At 33.0% G+C, this 23,422-nt stretch overlaps 2 protein-coding genes across 3 annotated transcripts; both read left to right on the top strand.

Moving 5' to 3' along the window:
• Positions 1-3,370: 3,370 nt before the first annotated feature.
• Positions 3,371-8,210, top strand: LOC140822428 (metal tolerance protein 9-like). Its single transcript, XM_073183200.1, has 6 exons — positions 3,371-3,599; positions 6,174-6,286; positions 6,540-6,785; positions 6,868-6,948; positions 7,080-7,310; positions 7,769-8,210. Exons 1-6 carry the CDS (start codon positions 3,431-3,433, stop codon positions 8,111-8,113), a joined length of 1,185 nt encoding a protein of 394 aa, XP_073039301.1. The 5' UTR covers positions 3,371-3,430; the 3' UTR covers positions 8,114-8,210.
• A 2,958-nt stretch (positions 8,211-11,168) lies between these two features.
• On the top strand, positions 11,169-22,731 carry LOC140822412 (succinate-semialdehyde dehydrogenase, mitochondrial-like). 2 transcript variants are annotated; one of them, XM_073183181.1, is made up of 19 exons: positions 11,169-11,546; positions 11,959-12,072; positions 12,172-12,271; positions 13,154-13,290; positions 13,379-13,489; positions 13,918-13,980; positions 14,091-14,201; positions 14,924-14,989; positions 15,082-15,159; positions 15,267-15,344; positions 16,130-16,196; positions 17,258-17,343; positions 19,596-19,628; positions 19,725-19,757; positions 20,224-20,324; positions 21,243-21,328; positions 21,488-21,594; positions 21,671-21,748; positions 22,463-22,731. In XM_073183181.1, the coding sequence occupies exons 1-19, from the start codon at positions 11,427-11,429 to the stop codon at positions 22,493-22,495; spliced, it is 1,602 nt and encodes a 533-aa protein (XP_073039282.1). In that variant the 5' UTR covers positions 11,169-11,426; the 3' UTR covers positions 22,496-22,731. The 2 variants fall into 2 exon arrangements, with proteins under 2 accessions (XP_073039282.1, XP_073039290.1); XM_073183189.1 differs by having other exon boundaries at positions 11,484-11,617.
• Positions 22,732-23,422: the final 691 nt, after the last annotated feature.

Raw genomic sequence — 23,422 nt, 5'->3', positions numbered from 1 at the left:
TTTGTTTTATAAAACTTAATAAATTATTTTTAAAATTATAGTTAATAATCAATAAATAATAAACAAGAAATTGTAATATTAATAATGCGAAAGAAAATAAACATATGAAATAAACTAATATATTTTTTTAATATAATAATAAACAAAAAATAATATTACGAATAATAATGAATCAGAATTTTTTCATTTACTTTGTGTTTTTGTATTTCACAAATTTTTTTATCAAGTACTAATAGAGATAAATGGTTAAATTTAAATTTATTAGATATATAGTAGAAGCGAGTTTAAAAAATCCATAATAAATCTTATGAAATAATTTAATATAATAACGTTAAAAGTTTGACATATTCTATTAATAATTTAAAAATATAATGATTTAGAAAATTAAAGAATAAAAAACTAAAAAATAAAATAAAAGGTGGAGGTGGAGTTTGAGACCCAAACCCTTCCTTTAACATTTCTAGGGGCTAGTAGGGGTGAGCTCGGGTTGGGTTATCGGGGGTTTGGGTAGTTCTTTTACCCTTTATTATTATTTTAATATTTGTACCATTTAATTAAAAAAAAACTCTAATTATTTGGGGGTTGGCTTAATAGTATTATTTGAATATAAAAAAAACTAGAATAATATTATAAAAAATTCATCTTAACAATAACAAAAAACTTGTGTACTCAAATTAAAAAGAAATATCAAAACTTTTTTCCCCTTTTGATTAGGTTGGGGCACCCACGTTTCTAACTCTACTCATGACTACGAACTAGGTAGGATTTTTCTAAATTCTAATTGTAGATGATTTTCATTTCATTTCATTTAAACAACGGAATTCATAAATCGTCGTTAATTTTATGACAGTTTAGCTAAATTCATAATTAATTTGTAATTATCGATAGTTTTTTAAAAAAAAATCCTTATTTTTTGTGATCATTCAAACAAACAGTTGCTAAATTTAGCTAAGGTCACAAACCCTAGATTGAATTATTTAAGGAAAAACTTGTATGAGACGGTCTCACGGATAATATTTGTGAGTACGGATATCTTATTTGGTACATCCATGAAAAAATATTACTTTTTATTCTAGAGTAAGTATCATGTGAGACCGTCTCACGGATCTTAATATGTGAGATGGGTCAATCCTACTCATATTCACAATAAAAAGTAACACTCTTAGCATAAAAAATAATATTTTTTTATCGATGATCCAAATAAGAGATTCGTCTCACAAATACTACCCGTGAGACCGTCTCACACAAGTTTTTGCCTTTATTCTAAGAGTATTACAATTTATTGTGAATATTGATAGGGTTGACCCGTCTCACCGATTAAGATCCGTGAGACGGTCTCACATGATACCCACTCATTATTTAAAACCATCATTAATTAAAATAACAAAGGTTTCGCTTTTTGTGTGTGTGTAGTGTTTGTACACTACTCGATTTGGCTACGATCCAACTGCTCCACAACTTGGTCATATATTATTGCAACTGCTCCACTAAACAAAATTTTACAAATATTTACAACTTTTTGTTTTTACAAATTTTAGATGAAAAAAGGTGAAACTTCCAAATATGAAAAACGGTGAAACTTCCAAATATGAATTGTTAGGTCAAATGTTTTTTTAATAATTTGGTAGGGACAACATGTTTGAAATGCAAATAGTAGAATTTATATTTTAAACTTTTGTTTACAGTTCAAAATATTATCAGTATAGAAGGAAGAAGCATGCATTTTTTTTTACATTATTATATTACCAAAATTAAAATTTTCAAATCTTATTACATGATATTTAAGTCAATATTATCAAAAAATTAAAATAAAACATGATTTTTTTAAAAAATTATTTATTTAGTAGAACAATACTCTATACAATTAGGCATAGTTTGGTACACATGATAGGATAAACATGTGATATACAATATAAGGATAAGTTAAGGATAAATAAAATGTAGGATATTATATTTAATGTTTGGTATGATTTTAATAAGAGTGATTAAATTTATATATTATATTGTAATGACAAAATTAACCTTATCATAATAAATTTATAATTTCAAAGTTGTTGCTTGAGTTCATATTTTTTATCTGTTCATGCATCGATAGTGCTTTCATGATTTATTTATTTTTACCTAATTTTCTATATTATATAATATGATAATTGAGCCCTTGATTTTGTGAGTCAAGTCAAATATCAATTTTTAAAGTTAATCGAGTGATACTAATAATTTTATTGAGATTTATAAAAATTATTTATATAAATATCTCGAATTCATTTATATAATTATCATATTATATAGTATATAAAAATAAATAAAAATATTTATTTGATTTTAATTTCTACCTACTAGCATAGATTTATAAAAATCATTTATAAATTGAGGGTAATTAAGTCATTTGTAATGTATTTTATCATTAAATTAAAGTTATCACACCTAATAGAAGATACACTTTATCCTTCTAAAAAATTATTTATCAAGGGCCCATGATATTATCATGGGCTTTTTAAAAATGTACCAAACATGGGATAAGGAGGATTATTTATAAATCCCTCCCTTATCCCATGTACCAAACTATGTCTTAGGGAACTAAAAGATTACTTAAAATCTATGGAAAATGGTTTCTGATAATAGTAGTTTGAAAAATGCTATTCAATCGAATCTAGCTTAATATTTAGAAAATTTTAAACTCGAATTAGTTATGTTTGAATATTCATTCTATTCAAATCTCGAAAACTTTAATTTATTACTCGAGTTCGACTCGATCAATGTTCGAGTTCTAGTTCGAGTTCGATTCAAAACATTCAAACATTTTTAGGAATTACTTGTAAATAAACATGTAATATATTTATTTAATTCATACCTATATTATTTTAATATAATATTAAAACATAAAAACTATTTAACAACATAATTTGAGTTCGACTCAAATTCGATTATTTCAAATATAAATAAAATATATTTTCAATCGACTCGATTTTTTTATACCAATAGTTTGGACATAATGATTATCTGTATTTCAGTTTTTATTTTCATTAAATAACAAAAAAAAATTAATTTTCGATTTTTTTTTCTTTCTGTTAATTTTATTTATTTAAAATTTTTTCATGGAGAAATTTTTTTTTTTTTGAATTTTAATCATAGTGTTTTCCTTTATATGATAGTAAAGATGCTAAAAATAAATACCTTTAGAAATTATTTTTAAAAATTAAATTGCCTTTAATACCCAAGCTAAAAAACGGGAAGCAGGTGGCAATCTAATGTGTAAAAGCGGATTATTCCCGACCAAGACCAAAATCATCAAATAAAAGCATCCAATAGTGTCCCTCCACGTGTCACTCGTGCTGTCCCACGCCTATATAAGTCACCACCGTTCGGGGCGAGGTTTACAAAAAGCACCGCTTCCTCTTCACTTTCCCCGAAATTTCCAGCAAATAAAAAAATGGAGAGCATGGGCGTCATCGGCGAGAGCCGTAGAGAGTTGCTCGGCGCGGATGAGGTCGTCGGCGAGCCTTCGTCGTGGAGATTGAACATCAATGAGTTCCGATTGCCCGATCGCGGAACCGACCAGCGTCACTCTTTCAGCCTCCCGCGCCTAATCCGCAATATAAGTATGTATGCTTATTTTCTGTGTATGCATGTTATGTTACTAATGTAGGTGATCAGATGCATGTGTACATAATCCTCGGCAGGATAGATTAGGAATTTGGGTGAAGGAGACGCATGAAATTTTACTCTTTCGAACAATTTTTTCCTCATGTTTTTCTATTTGAATGAATAGTTGCAGCAAATTTCGGCATACAATTCGGTTCGCTGTATCATTGATATTTTAAAGTTTCGGAACATTAAACGTAATTGGAATTAAATAGCGTGATTTAATAGATTAGTAGAAGTCACGTGGTTATTTTGTCGTTTTTTGTGGATAATATTTTCTGGACCTAAGTATGGAATTTATTTCGTTTTAACAATTTGTGCTAGTTTGAGATTATTTTAATTACGGGTGACTTTTGGAAGGACTTGTTATAATTAGTTAGACTAATTATAGTAATTAATTAGGATAATTATTGAAGTAGAATAATTGATTTTTTTATTTATTTAGGGTAATTTATTTCTTTTTTAAAATGAAATATTTGTTACTATATATCAGTATTCTAAAAAGTACGCTTAAGCTTGAAGCTCAACAAAAACTCTCCGCTTCAGAGAAAAGCGAAAAAAGCAGTCAAATTGTAGTTGACTGTAGTTTGACCGAATTAAGCGTAATTGAGACGTTTAATTAAGTATGCTTAAGCACAATTAATCGCATCTGTTTATTTTTAATTTTTAATTTTGAAGGTACGTCTTTTAATTTTAAAATAATAAATTAGGTTTATAATTTAGATGTTTATTTTTAAAATTTTAATTATGATTAAGCGTGTTTGACAATGATTTGACAAATAGTTAGCAATTTTTAATGTAATCTAGTAGCAAAAGCAAATAAATATTGTAATTTTGAGATTTTTATATTTTTATAAATATGAGAATTAATGTATAAAACTTAAATTTATCATATTTATGTATTATTTTATCTATTTATTGGTTTAAAATAATTATAATTATACTAAAGATAAAAACGCTTTTTCACTCATAAGACCGTGCTAAACTCGCTTAAGCTTGAAAAGCTTGGAGCTCGACATACACGCTTCGGGACGCTTCACGTTTTTTAGAACCTTGCTATATATATGTTGTGAAATAGGGTGGTGTGATCGTTTGGCTTGGTGGCCATAGCAAGAGATTAATTGATTTAGTTATTTTAAGTGTTTCATGTTTCATAATTATACTATACATAATATAGATATAGTTCAGAAGTATAGATAATGAGGGGACAACATATATACACTTTGTAATTAGATCATGAGATTTTTTTTTATTTTTGTAGTTATCTACGCATTCTTATTTTAAGTAATCTGATATTTGTTGTCGATCGATTGCCATTCACATTATTTAGTGAATATACAAGTTTTTTTTTTAATTTCAAGAAGATTGGCTTCTGAAATTATTATGTTTGATAAATCTGGAAATTTTGGCATAAAATATGATGTTCCATATGATTGGGAAAAGAAAAATGACTATATCTGCGTGTAGTGGAAGTGGTTTTGGTTTTGATTACGGTTATGAGTCACACAGGGTTTATTTTTTCATTAAAGTTGATAGACAATATCGTACAAAAAATTGGATGTATGCAGCCCATTGACATCTATGTTCTAGGAATTAGTTGATGGTGTTCATAAATATATTATGATTTCAGTTTCAGAAAGAAATTATTATAATGAAAGGTTAGTTAAAGCTTTGACTATTTTAAATTTTGCTCTAATGAATATAATAATAATATGGTCTTTTTGGGGAAGTGTGAAAATTTGTATTAATAGATGGATTATATAGAGCTGTGTATAAATAATTTTTCAAAAAATAAATAAAAACAAAATAATTGTGTTTTTGCTTCTACAGACAGAAAATTTTATTGAAGAACAAAACCAAAAACAACATTGTTTCTCTATGTATTTTTTCAATGCAACTTTTTGTACACAAAAGTAAAATTTTAACATAATTTAAGAAGATTTATACTTTACAACTTTGAAATGTAAGTTTGACAATCTAGTTCATTTTCATCCCCCTGTTTTAAAATCCGTAGGATGAGGGGTAGATCTGATGCCTATACTTTAGGTAGACAAATCTAATTTTTGTTCTGATCTTCTTTTTCTTTTTTTAATATGCTTTGGGACAGAAAAATCCCATCGTTGATGGAAAGGTTAGCTAGCAACTAAGAGACTGGATTATACCTAATGGCTTTGTTAATGTGCTCCTAAGTTGATATTTGGTTATCTTGTATTTCCTTTCGAAGTGGATTGGCAAGTAATATTCATTTCACATGCCCAACTATTTAATTACTATACTTAATTGGTAAGCATAAATTATATGCAAGTGAATATATTTTTTTAAATCTCAGATGTTATAATTTTGATCCGCCTACTAGTTGTGATTTTATTGATTTTTCATTGTGGGGCAACACAAAATATTTGTTAACTTTAATTCTATTTTTATACTTTGCATAGTTATACGCCACAATGGACTATCTAGTAACAACCAAACCTCCCTTTGTTTTCATAGTATCGCGTTGCTTGTTGTTCTTCATGTCTTTTATTTGTCAGGAAAACAACAAAAAGTTGCTGAATATTACAAAAGGCAAGCAAGACTCCTTGAAGGATTTAATGAAATGGAGAACTTTCATGAATCTGGCTGTTTACCGGATACTCTGTCAGAGGTTGGTTTTGAATTTCTTGATTTCCCTTCAGCAAATTTAGTCAGAATAGACTCTAGGTTTTGATATAATGTGCAAGATAGTTCTAATCATTTTGTAAATAATGAACAATATTTGGGGCCTTCTTTAGAGGGTCTTTCTCACTTCCCTTTCTTTGCTGGTTCCAAAACATACCTGAAATGAATGGCCTTTTGACTGTACCGTTTATAGAGTGCTAGGTGCTACTAGTTTATCTAATTAAATCGCATATTTTCAGGATGAATTGAAGCAACTTGCCAGGAGAGAAAGAATGGCGATTAATGTGTCAAACATAGCCAATTTGTTCCTTTTTGTCATAAAAGTTTATGCTTCAGCTGAAAGCAAATCTTTGGCTGTAATTGCGTCAACCCTGGATTCTTTTCTAGACCTGTTGTCTGGGCTGATCCTGTGGTTTACTGCCTATGCCATGAGAAATCCAAACCAGTACCGCTACCCAATTGGAAAGAAACGAATGCAGCCGGTCGTATGTCATCACACTCTCTATTATTTGCCTTGCAATTAACCATAATTTTTACGCTGCACTTTTGAGAATATGTCATATGCAGGGGATTATCGTTTTTGCGTCTGTTATGGCAACTTTGGGATTGCAAATAATTCTAGAGTCTGTAAGGCAACTGTTTGCAAAGGTATTTCAGCTTCATTTTCTTATCCTCCTAAAAACTTGAGAATATGTAAATTGGTGCTGATTTAGCATGTACTCCTTCCTCTATTGTAGTGGTGCATGCTTTCTTATATCCATCTTCTTTCTTGTGCATAGTCTGGTCCAGATATGAACCATGAGAAGGAGATGTGGATGATAGGAATCATGGTTTCTGTTACCGCAGTGAAGTTTATGTTAATGATGTATTGCCGACAATTCAAGAATGAGATAGTTAGAACCTATGCTAAAGATCATTTCTTCGATGTCATTACTAATTCAGTCGGACTGGCAACTGCTGTACTAGCAATTCAATTCTACAGGTGGATTGATCCTACAGGAGCTATAATTGTGAGTACATCACTTTCTTTGCGATTTTATTGTTCGAAATCGTTCATTTCTAAAAGAAAAGTTGGTCTACGGTAAATAAACACCACAATTTAGAACTTTAGACTTCATGAGCCTCCATATTCCTCCATGATCCTCCATGACCCTTCAACTTATGTCCCTTCCAAACATCATTAAGCAAGCACATTAAAACATAAACGTTTCACCTTTTTCTCACAGTAACAGCAGAGATATATGATCGATTGGAAGCACACCACCATGAATTTACTCACACATCGTCGTTTCATCAATGTAATTGTTGCAATAAAATAATAATGCACATAAGAACCGCATGCAGCAGTCACTCATGTAACTATTTGAAATGGTTTAGAGAGAGCTGTTAGCTCTGTTTTCCTTTCATAAAATGGTGCATTTTTCGGCATTCATTTTTGTCACAACTTGTCTTCATTTCGATGTTGTAGATAGCATTATACACAATCATAACCTGGGCGAAGACAGTTTTTGAAAACGTGCGATCATTGATCGGAAGAACAGCTCCTCCAGATTTTCTTGCGAAATTAACATATCTCGTATGGAACCATGACAAAGAGATCCAGCATATTGATACAGTAAGAGCCTATACATTTGGCTCTCATTACTTTGTGGAGGTTGATATTGTATTGCCAGAAGATATGCTTTTGAGCCAAGCTCATAATATCGGTGAAACGTTACAAGAAAAGCTCGAGAAACTTCCTGAGGTTGAAAGAGCTTTTGTTCACATAGACTTCGAGTTTACACACAGACCAGAACACAAAAGCAAAGCATGATTTTGCTGTGAAATGTTGTTGATATTATTATTTTACAAGGCAAGTAAAAGTTTCCAAATGCCATTAACACGAATTTCCAGGTTTTTGGCTGTGTTTAGATCAAGCACATTAGTGGCCACTGACTTAGCCGCTTCAGTTTTAGAAATAGAGAACCGTGACATTTGCTACGTTGGATGAAACAAAATATGTGTATTTTGATCGTTTGATCATTTCCTAATAATACATATATTCATGCATCATACTTGAACTTGACATGTTACTTGTAGAATCCAATAATCGTACTACTATTATAATTTATTTGATTAGCATACATTTAGGAAGCATGGAGCTCAATTCTAATAATTTCAGAAACAATTATAACTATTAGGCCAGTTTGGTAAATAGTATTAAAGTTGGATTATTTATTAATATTTTGTTTGATTTGATTTTTAAATTTGACATTGGCTATCTCTTTGATAATTTTACTAGTTATGTTGGAGAACAAATCCTGGCATTTAAGAAGGATAAAATCTATCCGGGTACACCATAAAAGACAAATCACCAAAATACCCCTGATTTTAAATCCCTAAAAATTCCAAGTGGGTCTTCTTGAGGAAAAAACAATAATGAAAAATAAATTAAATATTAAGATGAAAGGTATTTGGGTCATTCATACATTTATCATGATTTTATTTATCTTATTAATTTCACACCACACATGATATTATATATCTCTCAAATTAAATATCTTATCATATCTAACATTAATCAATCAAATTATTAATCATTCAATTATCACATCTACGTATCAAGCGAACCCTTAGTCTATTATTTAGTTATTTCTTTTATTTGAATTTGATTTTGAATTTGAATTTGCTATCGCCCTAGCTCCTGATTGGACAACATCAAGTCTTGATTGTGACTCAAGCAAACGATAGCATTTCATACGTGTATTGAAAATTGATTGTTGATCTAATCCAATACAATCCCTGTGTAAGATAGTCCTTATTATGTAGAATAACTATTGTGGATTGGGATAGATTTCTTTACAATCCTTGTCTCGATGTAGCATATAATTTGTCGGTAAAAACTTATTTGAGACTGTTCTACTGATCGTATTTTGTGAGACAGATATTTTATTTGGATCATTCATGAAAAAATATTATTTTTTATGTAAAAATGTTACTTTTTATTGTGGTATCGGTTAGATTGACTCGTTTCACAGATAAAGATTCGTGAGACCGTCTCACAAAAGATCTACTCTAATTTGTCTCATTGGTCTAATTCAATTTTGTGAATTTCTTTCATAATTAAGATTTTTTAATTAGATTAAAATAAATCGATTATTTATTTTTTCATACAAACTTTGTAACTATAAACGTGCGCCTATAAAAACAACCAACCTTCTTATATTAAAATTTGCAACACTCCTTCAAAAGAAAATTGTAATACTAAATATCTATTTAATGAAGATAATAAATATACAAAATTGGTGGTAGGTGACAATATAAAAGGAAAATAAATTATCATTGATAAATAATGCGTATAAATTCTTGGCAGATGGATTTATTTTGCTGGTACAGGCAGAATTATCAGTTTACCGAATTATAATAAAACTTAAACGGAAACTTGAATTTGTCCATCTCAGTAAGACAGACTCATATACCTCATGTTCTTCTGGTATAAATGTCGTCTTCAGTTATTGAAGCAACAAGGGGTGTTTCTTCTGACGGAGGATCTTGATAAATTTCTGAACATTTGAATCTGAACTCTGATAAAATGAAAAGCCTCATGAGAGCCTTTTCTTCCGATTCTGGTGCAATTTTACACACAAGTTTAAATTTAATTACTTTTCTCACTTGAACAAAGGGCATTTTTATTTAAGGTTTTAATTTATTAAAAAATTATTCTTTTATTCCATCATTGATTTCATTAATGTTTGATAAATAAAATTATAACACTGTACTCTTAATACAAGTCTGATTGAATTAAATCATCAAGCATAGCTTCACTGCGCCTAAATACATTAAAGCCATTAAAGTATATTTATTTGGTCAGGAATTTCCTAACTATTTTCCAACCAAGCCATTAAATAATTATCCACAAAAACCCGATCCAAACTTGATCAAATCGAAACGAATCTCTCACCAGACAGTCCCAGAATATCAACTATAATCCTGAGTAACACCGTCGATTCCGTAATCACTACCTTACATGTATTGCAACTACCAAACAAAGTAAACATTATTGTCAAACACACATGTTTTCTTCAAGGTTTTTATCTTCATTTAAGCTTAAGCACGGCACCTTTTATATTAAATAAATAAATATATATATATTATCATCTGTTTAAACACGACTCTCTTTCATTTTTGTCATCTGCTAGTCAATTATGTGTTCGGATGAGAGTCGTGAAAATCTAGCCGTCCGATTTTGGGGAGATGGTCAATAACGAAGAAATATATTGCGTGCCCCATGTGTTGGGAACTCTGGTGGAGCATTCGGTCACCATTTTATTTTAATCACATATTATTCAAATCAATTATTAATAAATCAATCAAATAGGTAATGAAATTTATCAAGACCAAAGGCAAATAAAGACCAAAGGCAATAGCATTTTCTTGGTCTTAAAAATATGTGTAGAAAGTAAAACTAATACTATCAAAAACGAGTTATACTGATTCTGCCATATGAAATAGATGGACAATTCGTTACATAGCGGTATGCTCGCCATAATACCACGTAAAATCTTACGCACTTGACTAAGTATGTCTTGTTTTATAAAACACCTTAGATGATATTTCACGTGTAATTTGTTCTGATTAGTGACCAATAACTTGGTAAAATGATAATTTTTCATCTCATGAAAACAATTTTTCCATCTTAAATATTACATTAAAAGAAGATTTTGCTGAGATGATAAAATTTCAATCCAAGATTTCTTGTATAAGCAAACACACATATCTTGATATCCATAACTGAATAGGACATTCAATGTTTGTCATGTTGTGTGGTTGATATTTTTCGAAACTGTCGGTTCGTGGTTGGTGCTGGTGCTGGTGCTGGTGCTGGTGCTGGTGCACTAATACCTATTGAACCAGCCGCAGGCCTGCCATGTGTTGGGGTCCAAGGACTAACAAGCGGCTCCTATCAAGGGGTGGGGCATACAACCCAGTGTCCCTCCCTCGCACGAAACAGAAACAGCGAAGCAGGAGTAGGCCGCCAGTGTTCTTTTTAAAAAAAATTGTCAATCATTTCGAATCCGCAAGTGGTGCAATTAATCTGGGTATTAAGACGTAGACAGGGCGGCGTGGGGGAAACGTTTTCAGACCTGATGAGCTGGACTCACGTTTGCGTATCCACAGTGTGTAGGCGCCTTGCCTCCGGTTTTATTTCTCCACGCATCTTTACTACTTCGCAGCCATATTACCCCTCTCGTATATTGTGTAGACAGGTATTCTAGCTCTTTCGCTCCCCACTTTCTAGTGAACTTTGTGGGTTTTTGTGTTTCACTTTCCAGCGAGCGTAAGGATACTTTTTTTTTTTCTCTTGAGTTTTTATGGGTTTGGTTTATTGGAGTTCGGATCAGTTTGCTTCTGGGTTTTTATGGTGGTTGTAGAAATTCTGGCTTTTGTGGAAAATTTGGGGGACAAAGAATCTTACTTTCTCTACAATTGTCCCTCGTCGAATCTGTTACTTGGGTTCTGATTTGGTTGTCAGTTCCTGTCGATCTTACTCTCAAATTCTATGTTAGAAGAGATCTCATTTCCAAACCGCCATTTTAGATCAACTTAATTGTTCTGAAATGTAAAATTTTTGAAATTCGTGGAAATTGTGGCATGAAGACATTGTTTTGATGGTTGCAGATGGGTTCCGATACAAAGGCGATCTCTGTTAAGCTGAATGGTTCAGGACTCATCCGAAGTCATGGACTTATTGGTGGGAAATGGACTGAAGCATACGATGGGAAAACACTTGAGGTTTGGTTGTGTGGCAATTATTGACAGGAAAATACTTCTCAAATGTGTACAGCCAGCTGCTTTTTGTTGTATGTGGAATAATAATACCTTTTTTGGCAGGTACTTAACCCTGCAACCGGTGAGGTCATAACAACTGTTCCATTCATGGCTGGACGGGAAACAAATGACGCCATTGCTTCAGCACAGGAAGCATTTGCCTGTGAGTTTATCCGGGCTTAGTTGTCTTAGTATCTGTTTCTTTTTTTTCTTTCATCTGTTTGGTTTCTTTGGTCATTGTGGTTTAGATTTGTTTTGTTTTGTTTTGTTTTGTTTGTTACTATAAAGTTTTTCATTTTAATAAAGTTTACAAGAAGACAGCTTAAAATGCGTACTTTGACCTGAAGAAACAATTTTTTTTTAATCGATTATTAGTAACTAATCTTCTCCTTGTTCCATCCTCTAAATGTTGATGTTTTCAGGTTGCTGCAATATTCTGCGCTTGAAAAAGATAATTATCTTTTCAAAATTCATCGATGCTTGTCTGCATATCTGGACTTTTCTTGTTTTGCATTATAAGTTGTCAATTATGACAGAAAATATCTAAATCCGGCATGTGTTCTCAACAATATCTAATGACTAGCCCAGTTTCTTGTCTGAGGTAAAATGCTCAATTATTGTCTGAGTCACACAGTGCACAGAGCCTGCTGTTGCACGATCTTGAGAGTTACCTGATTGTGTGATCCAAAGTACGAAATCTAGAGCCACGAGCTACCGTCTATATAATATTTTGCGGAGCATATTGTAGTTGTAATTCGGACAGGCTGGTGTATTTAATACCTAAAAATATCAATTAAGATTTCTGAATGTTGATCTTTCTATGCTTAATGACAGGTAGAATTGTTCCTGAACACTAATCTTGTGCACTTTAATGACATCGTGTTATTATTATTGGAGACAGTACCATTATTTCTTCGTATTAAGGATACTCTTTATTCCATGAGATCTTGATAAGTCTGATCTAGTGCATTGTGGTAACTCAAAACGATCGTGAGAATACAACCCTGTCGTCCGGACTGTGTTAATTCTATTTAAATTGATGCAGCTTGGAGCAAGCTAACTGCTACAGAGAGGAGCAAACGTTTAAGAAAATGGTTTGATTTACTAATATCTCACAAAGAAGAGCTTGGACAAATTGTGACCCTAGAGCAAGGGAAACCGGTAAAAGAGGCCATTGGCGAGGTACCTGATTCTCTGTCTTTCTTCTAAAAATTAAACTTTATTTGTGTGCCTTTGAGTTGAGAAGCATATAAATTCTTGCTGCTCATAGGTTATCTATGCGGCAAATTTTATTGAGTTCTATGCCGAGGAGGCTAAACGTGTGTATGGAGACATAATCCCAACAACGTCAGTAGATCGTCGATTCTTCATTTTAAAGCAGGTGAATATTTTTCCCTGAAATTTTGAGTTCCTTCTCACATTTTTGTTTTGGCTTTTGTGTATCTAACATTCTTTTAATTCGGGCACATACATGTCAAAGGGTATCATCCTTGCAGTACTGAAAAGATTCTAATAGCTTATCTATAGGATACAAATATCAATAACATGGTCTGTATATTTGATCTATTTTTTTATAAATAATATTATCATACTTAAATGTTGTAAATAATATAATCATACTTGGATGCACTGCTTTTATTGTCAGAGATATAATAATAAACCTTTCCACTAGTAGGTCTTTCTCCCCCTTTTGGAGTGAGATAAACAAGAGGAAATCCAAAATCATGACCTTAAGTGATAAGTCTATGAATCGTCTTTTTCATCTCATCGAGAAGACATACTAATGAGATGACATACTTTTTCTTGCAGCCAATAGGGGTGGTCGGGTTGATTACACCCTGGAATTTTCCTATAGCCATGATTACTCGGAAGGTGGATATCTGTTTCATTTGGGGTTCATTTTTCCTGGCATTTTTGTCTGTCAAAATATAATTGTGGTAGCATCATGTCAAGAGTGGATATTTACTTTATTTTGTTGTTAGGTTGCCCCTGCCCTTGCTTGTGGATGTACCGTTGTCATAAAACCATCTGAACTGACACCACTGACTGCGTTAGCAGCAGCAGAACTATCTATTCAAGCTGGGATACCGCCGGTAATTCTGTTATTCAATGCCATTTAAACTGCACATCACACATTCAGTGCTGAGATTATGAAATGAGCCACTTGGCCTTTCGCTTGACTTTTGAGCTAACTACCTCTGTTTTTTCGTGATTTGAGGTTATGGTGTGGAGTGAGTAACAATTCGTGTCTTGTTGATACCCGTAACCTTCAATAAATTGAGAAAATTCCATACGTAATAATTTGACTTCGATGTTTTAACTGATGGAATCATTGGATAATTGTTCATTAGAGAGTGATTTTATTCTGGCTGGCACCCATCATTGCTCTTGGAGCACAGTTAGTGTCCTTTCATTGCTAAAATGCCAGTATTCTTGGCTGGGTAGTCAAACCATCTATGAAGGGAAAGAATTGCAAAAGTTGCAACTGCATACTTATTTTTGCTAAATGTATTTATCGAGTTTTTGTGGTACTTGAGATGCTGAGAAACACATAAGGTACATGTGAGTTTAACAATTGGGAAGGAATAAGGATTACATTCATTTGATTTTCATGACCTGCTGGCGTGCTGTTTTTCTTATCACAAGTCAGAGCTCAGTTTTATCTGGATTCTGGAACTTTTAAAAGTGCATCTCTTATTGTTCGGCCTCTTGTCTTTATCTGGCATTGTGTTCTATAATTGGTAAAAACTCTGATCATTGTGCACTATATTCTGCATCCTATTCTTTCATTCTAATTGTGATTTTTGAAAGCTAGGGTGTTGTGAATGTTGTATTGGGAGATGCACCTGCTATCGGAGAAGCTTTACTTGCCAGTAACCAGGTTCTTCATATTTAATTTTTCTTAGGCTTATGATCATTTAAATGTTATGCATGAAGAAACAAGTTTACTAATGTTTTTCCTAACTTATTTAGGTTAAAACGATCTCTTTCACTGGTTCCACAGCTGTTGGAAAAAAACTGATGGCAGGAGCAGCTGCGACTGTAAAAAAGGTTGGTTATCTGCTCTTAACTGTAAAAATGTTATCTACGATCTCTTTCACTGGTTCCTAGATGTATATCTGCTCTTACCTGCTTATCCCAAATTCTTATGTCTTAAGGTCTCTCTCGAACTTGGTGGCAATGCTCCTTGCATAGTTTTTGATGATGCAGATATTGACGTTGCTGTAAAAGGAACTGTAAGTTGGAGCACCAGTATTTTTTTATTCTCTTGATCTGAATGTTCTCTCTCAGTGTATTAAAGTGTTTGATGCATATTCTGGATCAATTCTCTTTGGTAACTGATGCGGATACAGATGAAATGGTATCTTTCATTTGTTGCTAATTAGTCCTTTCCTGGAAATTCAGGCCTCTGTGGATTACAATGTATAGCATCGTGATAACTTCTTTATGTTACCATCTTCTTACTGCATAATTCTATGTAGAACTTAATATAAGAGAAATTTATAGAGCTACAGATATTGAGAACAATAGATGTTCGTCTTGCCGTGACCTTTTGGTATATGGACAGCCTTTGGAATAAATCAAACTTCAAAGTGTTGAGCTCAATCTGTCAAAAGTCTGTAATGTTCCAAGGTCTCATAATTGATGGTGGTCACCTAATTAAACTGGGAGCTGTTTGTGGAAATTTACATGATAAAGTATGGTACCAGTTAATGTTTCCACATTTTGAGTAGCTTGTCCTAGAGGGATTTCAAAATTAGTGCATCCTTATTAAAAAGAGTCTTTCCTTTTCCTTTAATGATGTTGTAGAAAAATAGTATCTTAGACATCAACTGAAGGTTGAACCAAAAATGACATGGTTGGTACTTATCCAGGTTTGAACTTTTAGATTTTTAGCAACTTGAATCACTGACTGCCTTCTGTTCTCAGATGGTTGTTTTACTAGTCTGAAGGGAATTATCAGCTATAGTATTATTTCTATTCAAATGCCCCTATCATAATTATGCTTGTGCGATTGCAGCTTGCAGCAAAATTCCGTAACACTGGACAAACGTGTATTTGTGCAAATAGAGTTCTTGTGCAAGAAGGTATTTTGACTAAACCAGAAAACTAGACCACAATCTTCTTAATTTCATACTTGACAGGATGAGATTGCTGTCATGATATCCGTCTGATTTTCATTTTTGAGCATGAATGATATACTTGAAATCAAGAAAGAAAGGATTTGAGGCAAAGAGGTAGGTTATCGGAGAATTAGAGTTGGCTTTCCTGTATACAAGAATCTTGTTCAAGAGCAATCACTCAAGTTGCATTTGGATGGATGGATTTGAAATCTATGAATTGCGATTACATTTTTATTGTTAACAATAAAACAATAGATGAAATCCTAATAACTAACATGGAACATTATATAAACATGAAATATGTGGATTTGAAGTCATGCTCTTCTTTCTTTGAACTACAAAAATATATTTGAATATTTTAAATCTATGGATTTGAAACCGATCAATCCAAACACTACCTCAGAAAATTGGAAACCATTTGTGTGCCCTCTTTGCTGTTTTGCTCATTATGTGTTCGAATATGGTCTTTTCGTTCTAACCTTTTTCGCTTTGTGGTGCTGATAAATATCTACACATAATGTAGGTTTTTTTATAGGTTATGATTCCCTTAGATACTTTGGTTAAAGAGGTGGATTTATCACACGTTCCAGTTGTGATGCTTATCACCCAAAAACTTAGCACCAGGCCTGAGATTAGGAAGTTGGATGAAAAATGTTTAACCATCTATCATGGCCTAATCCTATCAAGTATCAGCCAAACACAACATTAGTTGTTAGTCTGATTCCATACGCTTAATTTTAAATTTCATGAAAATGATTGAAAACTAAATACTGAATGAGTATTGTACGGTAAATGTCCATGGAAATATGTAAAAAATGTTCTCCCTCTCTGTTTTGTTTATTTAATCTTTTCCTTCCCGGGGCTAGTATTTTGCTTTGATGTGGATGGTAGTGCAAATGCCAAAAAATGTAGGCTATAAATTGCCTAAAGGGGGCAGTTTTATCTTTAAAATTCGTTAATTTTCAAGTATTACTTTGCTCAACAATGAATTATTAACATGTTTGATCTAATGATCTTTTTTTCAGGGATTTATGACAAATTTGCAGATGCCTTTTCCAATGCGGTCAAGAGTTTGAAAGTGGGGAATGGATTTGAAGAAGGTGTTGTGCTGGTAATAACCTCAGTTGACAAATTAATTGAAATCTTACTACTCTGATCATTTTCTGGTTTAAGTTATCTCTTCAAGAGGCATGACACTCTATATTACGCAACTTTCCTACCTTTTGGCCCTCATGGCTCAGCTTGTTCCTTTTGTGATGCTTGGAGGGCCTTGTTCCTAATATCTATGAATAACAAAAGCGAAAATAATTAAATTGAGTTGCTTAAAAGAGAATATTTGTTTCACCAAAATATGTCATTACTTGAAGTAACAGAACTCCATTTTGAAAAATACCAAAAAGTGAAAACATTAATTCTTAGAAAATATTTTTAGTTTACAGTTAATAAATAACCATGCAAGTATATAAATAAATAGAATAAAGTCCAAGAAAATTGCTGATGCTAGTTGCATGCCCTCTAAACAACATAACTGAAAAGACATAGTTCCTACTTGCTGTAATTCTCTCCATTACCAATGTTACCATAATTTACTACTTGTTCCCTAACTTCTAATACTCGAAAAAGGAGAGCATAAGTACCTGTGAACAAATAACCAAGTCCCAAGGCTTTGTGCTTGTGCTAAAACCAGATAATTCGTTTCCCAGGAGGGTTAGAACAAGGTTTGGGATGATTTATTACTTTTCCCGATTTTTAAATTTTAAAAAGAAATATCTACGTGTGTTTGGCCTAGAGTGCATTGGGCTTTCACTCGCGGACATGTACTGCAAACATGATGTAGTGTCCTTACCTGAGCCACTAATAAATAGACTAATAAGCATGCAAAATTAAAACTTAATAACAACAATTAAACAGCGGAAACTAAATAACTTAATCATCTTACAATCCCAAACGAAAACAGAACTATAACAACAGTCTTAAACATTAATACAATCATATTGAAAACATAATTCTGAACGAGAATACGATAAAGCAAATAAAGCCTCCACTGGATCGCCACCGAACACCTAATTGCTCTAGCCGCTGCCCTGGCCGTCCGAACTGTCCAACCTAAGACCTTCCCCTGTGGAATGGGGTGCCCAAGATGAAAACAAAAACGTGAGCGACAATCGTCCAATACGAGAATGTACTAGTATACAAACTGATATGATGCATGTGAAATGTAACATGCTCACATCTCAAGGATCAGATAAAGAATCTCATGCTCAGTCTAGAGGCGACTGAGGTGTAGTCTCTGATCTGTCCTGGGCATGTTTTAGCTCCCACACTCGTCATCAAGACGTGGACCTACAATGTCCAGGTCATCAGAGCTCGCGGGTTCCGTCGAACACTGTAGCTCTTGATGTCCCATCGTCCACAATACAGAATAGGGCTTAGCGGTCCCAACAAACGAGATATATCTCAAAAGATATCAGTTTCAACATGATATATCATACATAATATGCCAAAACAATAAAATATGTATCATACAACAGATAAAATATGCAACATATAAGTGTGTATACTATGCTTGGATATTTAGTCAGTACATCACGTCCCTTACTAAAACAATATGACAGATCGCTTACTCGTTTGAATTTAGATAATACCAACATAATGAAATCACTAACAAACCAGATACTAAATTACCAAACATGCTACAAATTTCTCCCTAATGATCCTTAAATAATTATTTAAGGCTTCAGGATTATACATGCGTCCATCGTCTGCCCGCTGATGATGTCTCGATCTCAGTTCACCAACCCCTCCACGAGTAGACACTAGCTCCGAAACTTTCCGACATCATAATGCCCTAGAAACTGGCTAGAAAACTTAAGGTATATGACTAGAACTCGAGAGAGAGTAGCTGAAGGAAGCGGTGTAGGAAACAAAAGAAATCAGCATCCATTTATATGCTGCATCCGAACTAGTTTAGAAAATTCGAATCAATCTTATCTGTCACGTGTCAGAATCTCATTTGTCTAGTTGGATTTCTCAAGATAATGTAATCTGAAGTAGATTGGGTTGTATATTTTAAATTCGGTGATCCCAACAGGTTGATCCCGAATCATCAATTCCTTAATAATGCTTAATTAGAAACCTTTTAATCATCTCTTAACTAATATTTCATTCAAAATGAGGATTAAGGTCATTACACATGAACTGTTTATGTTTTTTCATTCTAGCTCAATTTCTACTTTCTATATCTATTAAAAAAATACCCTTTCACATTTGGTGTTTACTACATCACATAAAATTATCCATCTAGGTTTATGGGTTGTATTAACTAATCTAACTTGAAAAGTTTGCTGTGGACGCTTATTGCAGGGCCCTCTGATAAATGACGCTGCAGTACAAAAGGTCAAGTTTATTTTGCAGTTTACAATTTCAATTGTACAAATATGATACTTGTAGTTGTGTCTAGCCCGTTTGACCCCTCTCAGGATTGCCTTACAGGTCGAAACACTGGTGCAAGATGCTGTCTCAAAGGTTTGTCTGATACCTAATTTACAGCACAGTGATTAGAACCAGTGTTCATATGGGAATTTCTTTTTACTTTTTCTCTCTAGTAATTTATAGAAACTAATGATGTTCATGATATTAAATAAATTGTGCTGTTAGAATCAGGAAATAGAGCCAGGTATTGTTTTGTTTTGGTGTCATTGCTTATATCATTATTCATCTTTTGGGGACATCTGGTGCCACAGTCGTCCCCTAAAGTACAATCTGTGGACTGACGAAGTAGAATGTTTCTTGTTTGCTCCATATCTCGTGCATGGCCCTTTTTTCATTCAAGCCATTGCTTGGGTATATATTTTGTGGCATTTTTTGTAGATTATATCATGAAAATTTTGATTTATGCGTCCATGCTATAAGAACTTGAGGTTTCTAGGCACAAAATGCAAGAGGACTTATTTACCTTACTCTTGCCCTTATGTATTCACCTTTTTTTAAGGGAGCCAAAATCCTCGCTGGTGGCAACAGACACAGCCTTGGAATGACCTTTTATGAGCCTACTGTTATAGCCGATGTCAAATCTGAGATGCGTATATCCAGGTAACTCCAAAAAACCCTAATTTGAACTTTGTCTAATGTACAGTTGAGGCATATTTGCTAGTCTTGTCCTGTATGACTGTATTAATGTCTTGTTAAAAATTGTCACTTCTTTTATTGTGGAATGGCTAGCACATACACTGATGGAGACTAAAGAACAACAGAGTCTACCTCAGAACATATAACCCATGTCTTCTGTGGTTAATATTCTGGGGTTTTCAGTATCATGCTTCCTGACCAATACTATTCTACTGTGTGCCTCAGTTGCCTAGATTGCAGTTACCTTTGTTGATGTTTGGAAAGGTCTGGTCCTATGAGCTCATATTTATTGTATATGTTATATTACTTGAAAGTTGTGATGAGTCTGTCTCTTGGATCTTTGGAAGTGGAGTCTTTGTTTGCTTTCTTGGGGGAGTTGATTTAATTAGGAACAAGAACACTATCAAAGGGGTGAGGAAACATCAGCTCTCTTGTATTTCCTCATCGCCATAACATACTTGATACTGGGTCCATGTAGAGATATTATTGGATTTTGCGTTAGTTTATTTGGTATAATTCATAGGCATATTATGTCAGTTAAAGCATTTTATTCCCTTGGCTTGCCAATAGCTATGGAATTGGTCTATATTGGTTTGGTGTTGAATCGGTTGGCATTTACACCTTAGCTGAATAGAGTTGGCATTTACACCTTAGCTGAATAGAATCATAACTGCTCCCTCAGTTTTGATTTGTTTTTTACTGCTTTACTTCCATGTAGACTTGCAAGTTATGGTTGTAGATGTATCAGGATTGTCTTTCTTTCTTTGACATGAGTTCTGAACTTAAGATCGTCATAGAGCTTTTTATATTCTTGAGGCAGCTTTTTTTCCAGTCGTTTATGGTAAATTTTTTGTGGCTGATTTTATTTTGTGGATAATCTAGTGAGGAAGTATTTGGACCTGTTGCACCTCTTCTCAAGTTTAAGACCGAAGAGGAAGCCATCCATATTGCTAATGACACCACTGCTGGTATGAGTCATGGATGACTTTTCTTATTGAGACCGAAGAAGAAGCCATCCACATCTTAAGAATTGAAGTTATTAATTCTCAAATATTCTGATTGCTGAGTTCAACTAAAGAAGACATCATATCTTTTGTGACTATGTTACATTAACAATTTGTTTGTAGGTTTGGCTTCTTATATCTTTACGAGAAGTGTTCAACGTTCTTGGCGTGTTGCTGAAGCTCTTGAATATGGAATTGTTGGAGTTAATGAAGGACTGGTCTCAACTGAGGTGAATTTCTGCATCTCGATGAGATAGCGATGAGAAATTGAAGTTCATGCTTATTCAATATCTTCCATTCATATAGGTGACTCCACATGGAGGCATGAAACAATCAGGTCTTGGCCGCGAAGGATCAAAATACGGGATGGAGGAATATCTTGAGGTATTTATATTCAGGATGTCTATCTTTATACACCAGAAAGAATGAATGCGATATTCTATGGTCTGAATTTCTCGATATGATTTTCTTTTTCAATTTTTCTCTTTTCATGTTTACAATCGTTTTTGTTTTTATTTCCATCAAATTCTTTTCCAAGTTGGTCATAAATTCTGATCTTCAAATTTATCATAAGCAAAGGCCCAAATCCAACAAGATATTTGGATCTGGGTTGCACGTGAATGCTTGAGAACCCTTGTAGCAGATTCTTTGTACTACCCACTGTCCCACATCGGTTTGTGAGCAGTGTTTGGATTGGTTGAGGAAAAGTTACAATAGATTCCAATAACAGTTCGAGATATAAAAAAATTCATAAAGCGAGAGGGTAAAGAGTAATTGCTAGAGCTCATTGTACACAGTCTTGCTCGGACTGGTCTGGTGCTTGAGACGTGTAGAGTGTTAACTCCATTAAAAAAATATCCTACATAGAGTAGTGGATGTTTATTTGACAGAAGTTGTTTTGCCTGTATGATCCATTGGAGGAGCGTTGAATGTAGCACTTCTCACGTCGAATCTTTCATTTTAGTGTTTGTGGTTGTCTTGACTTAATTTTGTTTGTTAATTTCCCTCATTCCAAAAGCTTGACTGTCAAAGAAGCGAATTATCAATTATTTAACTCGAGTACGAGCAACTGATTCAGGCACATATCTTCTGATGCAGATAAAGTATGTATGCTTGGGCAACTTGATTTGAGTTGAATATGAAGGTGTTCACAGCATCACCCAGATTCTTGGAAAATGGGATGATGCCCTTCGTATAGTCTTACAACCTTGGATTTTGTGGCAATGTTGTGTGTCTTTGGAAAATTAGTATCTAAATAAGTGAGCATCTCTGAATGCCTGAGTTGTAATTCCTTGGTCTAGTTTATCTTGTATAATACATGATGATGGGGAAGGTATAAACATATTTGCTGGTGGATTTCACTTAAATTTGAGATCTTTTTCTTTGGTATAAACATCGATGGTTCTAAAACTACATCTTTTTTGGCAAGTAGCAGCTTCACTTTTAAATTGGTAAGCAAAGTTTAAACCTTTTTCGAGAAATTACCACTTTTTCGGCTTAAGAAGACGTCGTTCTATTTGTTTTTGTTGGTTGCATTACGGTGTGAGATTCCCATGCTACTCAAAAACTGGAGAAAAGAGAGATACTCCCTTGTTATATTGACCCACAGCGAATTAGTCTTATACACGATATTGTATATAATCTTTTTAAAAAATTACTTTATTATTATTATGGGTTTTTAATTTTTGATAAAATGGGGTTCCTATCTAATCTAATATAAATATAAACTATTTTATAGAAATCTTTGATTCATAAAATATCTAATCTAATATAAATATAAACTGTTATATAGAAATCTTTGATTCATAAAATATTTTTTGTTAAATCTTATTTAACACAATTTGTAAAATAAGTAAAAATGTCACGGAAGTAGTTGTTATTTCCAAATTCATTTGGATTTTCTTGTAATAGTCATAAACTACAAGGGTGATCGACGTAATTAACCTATTTTTATTTTAAAAAAATGTGCTTTTCTTATAAAAAAATAGTCTTCAACTCATCCTCATCACAAGTAATTGTAATAGTTGTTCTCAATAAATAAATAAATAATCAATATTT

This window comes from Primulina eburnea, chromosome 2 (assembly GCF_022965805.1).
Source record: "Primulina eburnea isolate SZY01 chromosome 2, ASM2296580v1, whole genome shotgun sequence".
Classification (NCBI taxonomy): Eukaryota; Viridiplantae; Streptophyta; class Magnoliopsida; order Lamiales; family Gesneriaceae; genus Primulina; species Primulina eburnea.
This window is presented reverse-complemented; position numbering and strand designations above follow the sequence as displayed.

What these genes read in the sequence shown, in the direction of transcription:
- LOC140822428 (XM_073183200.1), top strand. Translation starts at nt 3,431, where the DNA reads ATGGAGAGCATGGGCGTCATCGGCGAGAGCCGTAGAGAGTTGCTCGGC. An exon ending in TACCGGATACTCTGTCAGAG is followed by an intron (nt 6,287 to 6,539) that starts GTTGGTTTTGAA and finishes GCATATTTTCAG; the next exon opens with GATGAATTGAAGCAACTTGC. An exon ending in TAAGGCAACTGTTTGCAAAG is followed by an intron (nt 6,949 to 7,079) that starts GTATTTCAGCTT and finishes TCTTGTGCATAG; the next exon opens with TCTGGTCCAGATATGAACCA.
- LOC140822412 (XM_073183181.1), top strand. Translation starts at nt 11,427, where the DNA reads ATGAGCTGGACTCACGTTTGCGTATCCACAGTGTGTAGGCGCCTTGCC. An exon ending in AGCACAGGAAGCATTTGCCT is followed by an intron (nt 12,272 to 13,153) that starts GTGAGTTTATCC and finishes AAATTGATGCAG; the next exon opens with CTTGGAGCAAGCTAACTGCT. An exon ending in TCTGAGATGCGTATATCCAG is followed by an intron (nt 20,325 to 21,242) that starts GTAACTCCAAAA and finishes TGGATAATCTAG; the next exon opens with TGAGGAAGTATTTGGACCTG.